Genomic DNA, 12,363 nt, shown 5'->3' with positions numbered 1-12,363 from the left:
CTTAATTTTTCTAAAAAACGAGTCAAAGGAGTGCAAAATGAATCACACTCCTGTGATCCACACGAGAAGTACAGCCAAACAAGCTTTGGCTGTACTCTTCCTTTAAAGGTTTCAGACTTGTCCCCCATTTCCTCAAGACTGTTTATTACGTTCCTGCAGTCTTTCCTGATACATTTTTTCTGGTTCTACAGATATTCATATTCTCAATAAGCACACTGGGATGTGATGCAGATTGTATAGTTGATTTGATGACTGTGACTGCCCAGGCCTTGAAGTGAAAAACTGACCCCAAACCATAACATTTCCACTACCATGCCTTGCAATTGTTATGATGTTCTTTCCCAGAAATCCTTGGGTTTGCGGAAACCATCTTCTGTTACTGGGACCAAACAACTCTATCTTTGAGTTTCAGTCTTCAGCACATGGTTTCCAAAGGTCAAGTCTATGCCTAAACTGTAAACAATGCTCTAATACTCTATTTAGACAGCAAGGGCTTTTTTTTTGTTTGAAACACAACTCACATATAAGTGCCGGTTCACACAGGGGCGACGTGACTTGCAGCGCGTCTCACAGACGCGACCTGCACACGATTTCAGCGGCGACTTGCAAAATGACTTCTGTATAGAAGTCAATGCAAGTCGCCTGAAGTCGCCCCGAAAATACTACAGGAACCTTTTTCTAAGTCGGAGCGACTTGAGTCGCTCCTATTAGAACGGTTCCGTAGTACAGAACGGAGCGCGACTTGTCAGGCGGCTAAGTCGCCTGACAAGTCGCGGTAGTGTGAACCGGCACTAAGAGTAATCTCTTTCCCATGTGACCTCTTACACTTTATGAAATCTCCATCAGTAAAGTAGAAAAGCTGGAAAAAGTAAACTGTGCATACGTGAAACAGTGGCTTGGATGTCCACAATGCTTAAGCCCTGTTGAACTGCACAGAGTGAAAAATTACCCTTCTGCATCTGAAGATACCGAGTTATTTATGGTCTCATACCCACAACCCAGAACATGAAGCAGTGGTGTGGGGCAGACTATGCTTGCACCCTTTGTCAAGCATTTGGCTTACTACGGCACCTTATAACAGAATGTTCTGCAAGTACCTTTCAAAGATTTTACAGCTCCTGACACAACTAGGTACTAAGAGAGCTTACATCAATTTTGGAACAGAGGTGAATCCCAACATACTGTATGCGGTAGAACGGTAGAACATGGGATAAGGTGAACTTATCCTTTAACCTTTTTGCAGGGTTTTTTTTGCACGCGTTTAAAAATAATATTACATAAAACCCCCAAAACAGTATATATTTTCTGAAAGCAGACACCTTAAAGAATAAAATAGTGTCAGTTGTGTCTAGGAAACACAAAAAACACATTAAAGTTAATTTGAGGGGGCACAAAAACACAATAAATTACCAAATTTGCGTGCACCTGTGAAATGGCAACAAACTTCTTCACAAATAAAAATATTGCTCTCATTCCGGCGTGTGGCAATGTTACATGTGTACCGCAATCAACATTTTCAAGTGTACGGAATTATTTTTTTGGTGACAGGTTCTCTTTAATGAGACTCTGCTGTGCTCCCCTGAATGTAATGCAATGCACATCACACTGCAATACATTTTTTCCCAGCCTTAATGGCTGGGGAATCTGTCAACGGGGACTCAGAAGTGGTCATACATGTCACTTCCAAGTCTGCAACAAGAAGGGGAGGAGAACGGATGTGTGTCTGCTCTCCTACCTCCTCTCTACCTGGCGGCACCCACTATGCCAGGTCCACAGATGGGCAAGCGGAGCCCGAGATACATAGCAGGGGGGCATGCAGGGGGTGTGTGGAAGCATTTAGGTGGCAGCCCAGGCACCAGGACACAATTTATTGTCGCCATGGTGACCTGGTGCCCTGGTGCCTGTGATTTGTTGAGCCCTGCCTTAGGGTGAAAATTTGACACCCACTTGTGATAGAAATGTTAGTCTCTGTTCAGTACATAGTATATTATTTCAGATTATGTAATGACTTCTGCTACTGTCCAGTCACCTTTGCTAGCCTGAGGACCCTCAGCAATGCTTTTGACTTCAATATATTTTGTATTTTCCCTTGATTCGAAATTAGTATCTAAGCCCCAAACTTTGACCAGCCATCTACTATTTTTGTGAGTTTATCAACAAAATATCAAAGACAGAAAGTGAGCACCTAATGATACAGATTACATACCACCTCAATTCCAACATAAAGAGTGCCAACTCACCATAGGGATTGAAACATCAAGTTCTATTTGCTTTACTGATTGTATAGGCATGCAACTGTTTATAAGATCATTATGTGGAACTGTGTTAAATGCTTTGGTGAATCAAGATAAATTTTGCCCACAGTACCACCTTGGTCCAAAACATTTGTGATATAGTTTAAAAAAAAAAAAAAAATAATAATTATAGTCGGTCTTTTAAAAATTACTGATTCTTCTTTTTAGGAGTAATTCCATTCATTTTACTGCTACTGATTTTAAATTCACTGGCCAGTAGTGGCCTGCTTTCTCGCCATTACACAGTTTGTACAGCTGAACACCAGTAATCTCCTTTAATTTTCATGTACTATTTTTGCTTCCATCGTGCTTTTTCTTACTCTTATAGTAACATTATTACATTTACTTTTCAAATCCAACACCTGGTAAGTATAGAACAACAAACATCTCATTTTAATCAGTTTGCCCTTTTCTACATTTTGAGGAAGCAATCTTAGCCCCATTTAGAGGTTTATGTTACACTTTCTTGTAGCTATTGCGGATACTTGAGCTTTGTGTAGAAGGTGATAGAAAATTACGTTTTTTGGTATATTCTTTATTTCTTTCATGCTTCAATGGACCAGGGAAATGGGAAAAGGGGCAATACTCAGAGGGAGCCTGAATAGCCTTCAGCAGAATCAATAATACATTAAGTACTGCAGCCAAAATAAAAGGGAAATGGATGGGGCTTTGCAAGAGAAGGACTAAGTAGTTGTCACACGAATGACATACTTAGTGGTTCAGATGTCGCTATGTTATTGAAGATATGAAGACACAAATATATTTTTACAATGCAATTGCCAAAATGTACATTTTTTTTTTTTTTTACCGTTTGTAAAAAAAAAAACGCACATAAGAAGCATTCCTTTTGAAGTATATAGTTCTAGAATCTCACCAAATTATCTTCAAGGAATGCAAGTACAGCCTGTATTGGAAATAACATATGTGGAGCAATTAAAAAATCAAAATAAAACATCAAACTAAATTATTTTGCTATAGGTGCATCCATAATTTGAATTTTAAACAGAGAAAAAATAAGCTCTGAAAATAATGACAAGGTTATTTTGAAAATCAGAATCACCGTGTTGGGTTTTCCCCCTTTTCTTTGTATGTTTTGGGGGGGGTCCATGCAGTCTCCTATCACCCTCTAGGGTTGCACAGGCTCGAACCCTGTTACTCCTGAACTTTTCTTTTCTTTTATTATTACTGTTTTTTTTCTTCTATATATACTTTTTTGTGTGCTGTTGTTAGCCAAATTTTGTGCTGTTTCTGTTATACGAGCACTGTTATGAGATCTAAATAACCTGCTCCTTTACTTTGCATGCGATTACTTTTGCACTCACAGTAAATCTGTCTGTAGGAGTGCTTAACTAATCACGCTATTGTTCATAGTTTATTACCAATGGCTCTCCTAATGTGATATTTCATTACTGTTTAAAGACTTCTTGGATATGTTTTCAATAGATTCCGTTTGTGGCGGGGAACTGTCATTGCTTCCCCCTAGTAAGGTATGCAGACCCTCCGGTTGGCTGGCCGGCTGGGGAGTCTGCACACTATTTGGTCGGGCAACAGATTTCTGTTTTCCCTACCACGAGTTTTCCGTGTCTTTGCCTTACAAATCTCGTTTCTCTATCTCTATTCTTTTTCCCTCCTTCCCTTCCTTCCCCCTTGGTCGTGTGTCGGTGGGACGACGGGCTCCGAAGACGCCCTTTAATGTCTTTTAAATACCCTCCCGATGTCCCCCATAAACATTGTTTCGCTAAATGTTAAGGGATTAAACTCCCCTAACAAACGGGTCAAGGCCTTCAAGACTTTTGTGTCCCTGAAGGCTGGCATAGTAGCCCTTCAGGAAACCCATTTTTCCTCTAACGCAACCCCAAAATATTTTAACTCCCGATATCCCCAGGTTTTCACCGCATCCGCAGCCACGAAACAGCGTGGTGTACTGATAGCTATCCATCATACCCTCCCCTTTTCAGTACTCACGGAAATTAAAGACCCCGAGGGGCGATACATTATTCTAGTGGGCCTACTTCAGGATGTAGAAACTACTTTGGTCTCCTATTATGCCCCCAATAACAACCCCATCCCCTTTTTTTCACATCTGCTCCAGGTCTTACGGACTCACTGTAAGGGCACTCTGCTTCTGTGTGGGGATTCCAATTTAGTTCTGCAACCACATCTGGATAAATCCCCATATGCTCCTGAACAGTACACTCTGTCCTTACGGTTTCGGAAACTACTACAACAAGCCTCCCTACTTGACACTTGGCGTGAATGTCACCCGTCTAAGAAAAATTACACTTTTTATTCCTACCCTCATAAATCCTTCTCCAGAATTGACCATATCTTCCTGTCAGTTGCTTCATCCCCAATTCTGATTGATTCCTCTATTCACCCTATATCGTGGTCGGACCACTGCGCAGTAATAACTTCTATATCCTCTCTGATCCCACAATCCCGAGATCGCTCATGGTGCATTAACGAAGCTCATCTCACCAACCAGTCTTTCCTTCTAGATATACAAGTTGCCCTTAGAGATTATATAAAAAATAATTCTACCCCTGAAATTTCTCCTACTTTACTTTGGGAAGCACATAAGCCAGTAATTAGAGGCACCTGTATCTCAGTATCCACACATCTTAAGAAAATTAAAACACTCCGCCTGGCTGGGTTGGAGCAGAAATTTCATCAAGACTTTTTACGGTTCCAGTCCTCCCCAACGGATCAAAACCGATTAATGATGGAAAAATCCAGAGTTGAGTTGGATCTGCTGCTGGCTGAGTCGGCTGACAAGGCTATCCGTAGATCCAATCATACTCTCTATATGAAAGCTAATAAGCCGGATACACTATTGGCTATGCGCCTTAGACGCCCTGATAGAGCCCAAGCTCCCATTAGACTTAAAATAGGTAAGAACACTTACACGAGCAACCCCGTTAAAGTACTCCGGGAATTTCGTGGTCGCCTTGAAACCCTATATAAAGCTAAATCTAATTTCTCCCACCCGATGGCTGACCAACTATTTCAAGATCTCTCCTTGCCATCTATGACTGACTCTGATAGGGAATCCCTGGAAGCGCCCATTACAACAGAAGAAATACTTGCAGCTATCAAGACCCTTAAACCGCATAAGAGACCTGGCCCAGATGGGCTCTCTGCAACATATTATAAAAAGTTTGCCCCCATCTTGACCCCTCTCCTTTGTAGATCCTTTAATGCCCTTTTGCTGAATCGGACGTTTGGTCGCGATACCCTAACAGCTATAATAGCCATGATTGCCAAACCTAACACTGATAACTCCCTATGGTCTAACTTTCGACCTATTTCCTTGCTGAACCTAGACATTAAAATCCTAGCCAAAATCTTAGCCAAAATCTTAGCCTTTCGCCTTAACCCGATAATTGGTAAATTGGTCAATAAGGACCAGGTAGGCTTTATGCCTCGACGCCAGGCTAGTGATAATGTTAGACGGGTAATTTTACTCCAACAATTAGCTAAGACCCGTAAAATTCCGATGCACCTGTTATCTCTTGATAAAAGAAAAGCATTTGACACGGTCTCCTGGCCCTACCTAGACTATATTCTCAAACGTTGCGGGTTCGGCCCTCATTTTCTTCAATGGGTGAATGCTCTTTACAATCAACCACAAGCCTATATTAAATATTCGGGTTTCCGCTCAGATGCTTTTCCCATAGAAAGAGGAACAAGACAGGGCTGCCCCCTTTCCCCCCTTATTTTTGCTTTGACTATTGAACCTCTCGCTGCCCTAATCAGAAGCTCTCCTGATATAAAAGGACTCGAAGTAGCATCCACCTCTCACAAAATATGTTTATTTGCCGATGACGCTCTCCTTTTCGTGACCTCCCCCCGTACAACCCTCCCGAATCTTATTTCTATTCTAGATAAATTTGCAATCATCTCGGGCCTAGAAGTAAACCAACAGAAATCTAAAGCTCTAAATGTATCCCTCTCTCCCTCGGAATTGGCACATGTACAAAGTAACTTCCCCTTTCCTTGGTCCACTACTACACTCACATACTTGGGAATTAAATTGACTGGAGATCCTTCCTCACTTTTTCGTGCTAACTATATCCCCATGTTATCGCATCTTACCTCTTTGTTAGAAACCTGGAAACCCCTCTGTGTCTCCTGGATAGGTAGAATTGCGGCCGTTAAGATGACTCTACTGCCTAAACTTCTCTACCTTTATAGGGTTCTCCCCATCCCAGTCCCATCCTACTTCCACCGTATTATACAGTCTTGAGTATTCAGGTACATTTGGGGCTCAACCAAACCCTGGGTTCCGAGATCTGTCCTTCTTCGGGATAGAAGTAGGGGAGGTCTTGGTATACCTAACTTTGCTCGATATTATCAAGCTGCCCAGTTGGCTCAGGTGACCCTGTTTCATGCTACTACGGAAATCCCCCTATGGGTCAGTTTGGAAGCGATAGAGGTATTTCATTTACTGATACATAACATATTATGGCTCCCACCTTCAGCACGTGGCCCTATAACTAATCCTGTCACGAAGCACTCTCTAAAAATTTGGGACAGATTGCGTGGCCCTTTTGGGCTGGCCTCTCGGCATACCCCCTTACTCTCTTTCTTTGGCCACCCCCGCTTTTACCCAGCTATGACGGAGCCTGGGTCATTTATTCTATGGTCCCAAGCTGGTCTCTACAGGATACTTGATCTTGTTACTAGTACCTCTCTTAGATCTTTCTCAGCCCTTCAGACCCAAAATGGCTTACCCTCCCACTGAAGCCTTCCGATACCTCCAAATAGCCCACTTCGTTCAATCAATAATTGGATCCGCTACCTCTCTCACCGATATGTCTTTTTTCGAGAAAACTTGCTCCTCGGACCCTCATGCCCCAGGTACTATCTCAGCTATCTATGCCCACCTAAACAACTCCACTACTACCCTTCCCTCCTATGCTGCGCAGTGGTCCAAGGACCTACACCTGACCTTTGATATGGAAAACTGGTCCCATGTGTGGGCTATGACTAAATCATCTACTCAAAACATAGTAGCCCTAGAAGCTAATTATAAAGTGCTCATGAGGTGGTATCTGGTCCCAGTTAGGATCTCTAAATTCCTACCAAATTACTCTCCTGTATGTTTCCGAGGCTGTGGGGAAAGGGGTACACATGCTCATATATGATGGACATGCCCGGTACAGCGCTTCTGGCTGGCAGTTTTCCAAATTGCATCAACATTGTTACATGATACCCTGGCCCCCGACCCAGTCATAGCGCTCCTAAATCATATCCCGGAAGATTATAACAAATCGCAATGCCGCCTTCTCCTCCAGTTGACTACGGCTGCAAAACAGACTATAGCTAAAGCTTGGAAAACCCAGAACCTTCATATCACTGAAACTAAACCTAGAGTGACTCGTGCCATGATCCATAGCAAGATCGAAGCGACGTTGCTGGACCGTGTCCCCCGCCACTCGCGAATTTGGGCCCCATGGGTGGATAACTTTCTCCCCCAAGACTTTGATTCAACCCTTCTTGAACCATGAACTGAGTTCACACTCTAACTATTTGATTTGATGGCTGTCCGGGGTCCCGGGCGCTCCTACCGACACCGACCACCTCCCTCCCCCCCCCCTTTTCCCCCCACTTCCACTCTGTCCCCCCTTTACATGCTATCTTTCTTCTTCCCACTCTGTCTCCCCCTCTTTTTCTATTTTCTTTTTCTTTTCCTTAGCTCATGGCTACATACAATTTATTTGTGCTTCTTGTCCCATGAACAAGGCCTATGTACTGACGAATTTACTGTTCTTATGTTTTCTTATATACCGTCATAGTAGTTTTGCTGTTTATGGTGCAATTTGGTGGGGGATTTCCCCCCAATACCAGTTCTTACTCAGCAGTATTCATTATTCCCCTTGTTCTAACTTGAAGAGAGCTAACGTAATATCCTCTATTATGTATACTTTGTGACTACCGGTAATAAGTTATGCTTTCTTTGTTTATGTTTTTGATTTATATCCCTGTTAAACTGATGTCATGCGCTGTATCTTCAGTCTTGAATATGTCTGACTGTAACCTTTATTCTTATGTTTCTACACAATAAAAAATTTGAACCGAAAATAAGAATCACCATGAAGTACAATTTGATAGATAATGTAGTAAAAATAACTTTTTGCAAAACTGTATTATTTCTTCCCGAGTTGTATGATGGTGTTAGAGGATATATACTGGTCAGTAAACGGTGAGAATGAAAAAATGTCCTAGCAGCAGTTGAATCATTTTGCATAGATACAAATATGTTGTGTACTCACCTAAACTTTTGCAGGTGTCGTGGTCTGGATCCAAAACCCAGCCATCATAGCAGGAGCACGTCACTATAAACTTCTCCTGCTCACACTTCTGGCTGCAACCAATATGTTTAGGGCAATAGTTATGGATCTGGCAGGTCTTGTTGTCAGGACCTGTTTCCATGCCTAGTGGGCAGGAGCATACAATCCCTTCCCCAGGGGCAACTGTGCAGTTGTGGCTGCATCCACCATTGTTCAGTGAACACTGATCTGTACAGAACATAAAAGACAACAGGTGCACAAAGTGAAACAAGGATATATCATGTAAATATATATACAAATAATAAAATTACTTCAAAATATTTCCTAGCGAGTAAATAACAAATCTGAGAAAGGGTTTATAATTAAAAAAATCCTAATCTTCCCACTACCTAGAAAAAGCATGAAATAATTAATTTAATGATTTTATTTGCCGTATTTATACCAAAGTGCTGATTTATCATAAAGTACCCAATGGAGTTTATAGATCCATTCAGTCTCTGTGCCTCAAATGAGCTTGTAATTCAATATCCCCACCACGCTCCCTATCACACAGTTTGAGAAGAAGCTAATCACCTACTACTATGTCTTTGAATTGTGTGAGGATACGAGAGCACCTGACAGAAACCACAAGCAAACATGGTGAGAGCATACAGATAGCATATAGATCACAACCGGATTTGAACAAAATGAGAAAAAGCGGTCACTGGTAGAATATGTAAACTGCTTTTAAATTTCAATTCGCTTCCAAATGATTGTTATTACCGTATTTATTATTATTTACAGCATTTATATGGATCCATCAATTTGCACAGTGCTTTACAAATTAAATAAAAATAAAACAAAGCAGGTTTCAGACCCCTTTCTCATTTTCTCGCCCTATCAGTTTTTAAAGCTGAGATACACAAAAAATTTGTTTCGTTTGCTGTGATTTTGTTGAAAGTATTTTTCTTATGGCTACATTCACCTTCTATATACCTATGGGCAATGTTTTTATTTGGACTTTTAAGTAGTATCCCGAAAGTGGCATATACATCCGAAATAAATATACAAGGCCAGTGAAGTGCAGACATATAACACTGTCATTTTCATAGACAGAATGTTTTAATAGTACAATGACAAGCTTGGAGGCAAGCAATTAAGCTATTTAAATAACTTTTTGCAAAGGCAATATGGGAAGGAAAAAAAAAAAAAAAAAAAGACACAGGCCTGTGCTCTTCCTATATGGAAATCACTAATAGCAAGTTTATGTATCATGTGATAATCTCAGAGTTGACAAGAAGGCAGAATTAACCCAATGGTTTATGCATGGCGATCCCCATCCGAAAGTTACTATTCTGCAACTGCATTTGTTTAGATCTTGAAATCTTGAGAAGGAAAAGTTTCAAAAAACCTTCTCAACAAAGGTGCAGTATATAAAATGTTTTACAAAGTACCCTTAACCACTTCCCGACCGGCGCACGCCGATGTACGTTGGCAGAATGGCACGGGCAGGCAAATGGGCGTACCTGTCGCGTGACGGTCGAGACCCCATGAGTTCGGTCATGGGTCCCGCGGACTCGATCGCCGCGGGCATACCCGTGATCGTCTCACGGGGCGGCTGAACTAGGAGATGCCATTGTAAACAGCATCTCCCAGTTGTGCCTAGCAACAAGTGATGCTGATCTCTGCTCCATGTGATTGGAGCAGAGATTAGTGTTCACTAAAAGAGCCCCCAACAGTTAGTAACAGGCCCCTAGGAACACTTAACCCCTACACTGCCACCCCCTGGTTAACTTCTTCACTGCCAGTGTCATTTACACAGAAATCACTGCATTTGTATAGCAGTGATTGCTGTATAAATGACAATGGTCCCAAAAATGTGTCAAAAATGTCCGATGTGTACGCCATAATGGCGCAGTCACAATAAAAATCGCTGATCGACACCATTACTAGTGAAAAAAAATTATTAATAAAAATGCCATAAAACTATCCCCTATTTTGTAAACGTTCTAACTTTTGCACAAACCAATCAATAATGAGTTTCAAAAAAACCTTCTCAACAAGGTGCAGTATATAAAATGTTTTACAAAGCATCCTTAACCACTTCCCGACCTGCCAACGTACATCGGCGTGCGCCGAATGGCACGGGCAGGCAAATGAGCGTACCTGTCGCGTGACGGTCGAGACCCCGTGAGTTCAGTCACGGGTTCCGCGGACTCGATCGCCGCGGGCATACCCGCGATCGTCTCACAGGGCGGCTGAACTAGGAGATGCCATTGTAAACAGCATCTCCCAGTTCTGCCTAGCAACAAGTGACGCTGATCTCTGCTCCATGTGATTGGAGCAGAGATTAGTGTTCACTAAAAGAGCCCCCAACAGTTAGTAACACACCCCTAGGAACACTTAACCCCTACACTGCCACCCCCTGGTTAACTTCTTCACTGCCAGTGTCATTTACACAGGAATCACTGCATTTGTATAGCAGTGATTGCTGTATAAATGACAATGGTCCCAAAAATGTGTCAAAAATGTCCGATGTGTCCGCCATAATGGCGCAGTCACAATAAAAATCGCCGATCGACACCATTACTAGTGAAAAAAAATTATTAATAAAAATGCCATAAAACTATCCCCTATTTTGTAAACGCTCTAACTTTTGCACAAACCAATCAATAATGACTTATTGTGATTTTTTTTAACCAAAAACATGTATAAGAATACGTATCGGACTAAACTGAGGGAAAAAAATGTTTTTTTATATATTTTTTTTTGGGGGGGGGGGGGGGTATTATAACAAAAAGTAAAAAATAATGCATTTTTTTCAAAACTGTGGCTCGATTTTTCTTTATAGCACAAAAAATAAAGACCGCAGGGGTGATCAAATACCATCAAAAGAAACCTCTATTTGTGGGGGGGGGAAAAAAAAAAGGACGTCAATTTTGTTTGGGAACCACGTCGCACGACCGCGCAATTGTCAGTTAAAGCGACACAGTGCCGAATCGCAAAAAGTGGTCTGGTCTTAAGCCAGCAAAATGGTCCGGGGCTTAAGTGGTTAAAGTAGATCTCAACTTACAAATTAAAGATTTGCAGAGACAGTGCAGAACAAAGCAAAGTAAGCTAGTAATCAGTAAAAGATCAGCCAATGAGTACATGCAGAACAGGTAATAGTCGTTTTCCCTCTGTATGCCATTTTGGGCAGTTTCCACAGATTAGGTCCTTGTTAATACAAATGAGTGAAATGTTCAATTGACTGGGTTTTTGGCTTATAGAAACTTGTTGAGAATGCATTGCTCCATAAACTAAGGATATCCTTTGGATCCCTTATCTTTTTATATGGGTACACTATCTGTGTAAAACCTCCATTCTTAGAATGAGTACTTTAACTCACCAACTTCTGATGCCAAGCGATACAGTGGCAACAGCAGCAGAAGGCACAGGTTTGAAATTTCCCACCATGATGACAAAAACCTAATTGAAAAGAACTATACCTTCCTTGCAAGGTTACAACTGTTTAGTAACTCACTATATGCAAAGCAAATAGAAAATATTCACCAAGATACTGAACATTATCCTCAGCTCTACAAGTAATTTACCAGCAGAATTTATAATAAAGACCAGGAACTGATGTTATTTATCCACAATATTCTATTAGCTGACTGCATAGAGTGTCAAAGGCTGGACAGAAGTTCCTACTAGACATGTGCATTCGTTTTCGTCCGAATGCATTTTCGTCCGAATTTCAGCTATTTTCGTTTTCGTTTTGCCAAACGATAACGAAAGCACAAAATCCGAAAAAC

At 41.5% G+C, this 12,363-nt stretch overlaps 1 protein-coding gene across 1 annotated transcript in view; it reads right to left on the bottom strand.

Annotated features, from left to right (window-relative positions):
• Positions 1-12,363, bottom strand: part of LRP1 (LDL receptor related protein 1) — a 475,004-nt gene that overhangs the window by 175,886 nt on the left and 286,755 nt on the right. The window contains 1 exon segment of the mRNA XM_077483570.1: positions 8,570-8,815. Within this exon segment, the coding sequence (XP_077339696.1) occupies positions 8,570-8,815 (246 nt within the window).

Source organism: Lithobates pipiens, unplaced genomic scaffold, assembly GCF_037356315.1.
Source record: "Lithobates pipiens isolate NorthernLeopardFrog02 unplaced genomic scaffold, aLitPip1_a1.2 Scaffold_16, whole genome shotgun sequence".
Lineage (NCBI taxonomy): Eukaryota > Metazoa > Chordata > Amphibia > Anura > Ranidae > Lithobates > Lithobates pipiens.
The sequence above is the reverse complement of the archived record's forward strand: the minus strand, read 5'-3'. Positions and strand labels throughout refer to the sequence as shown.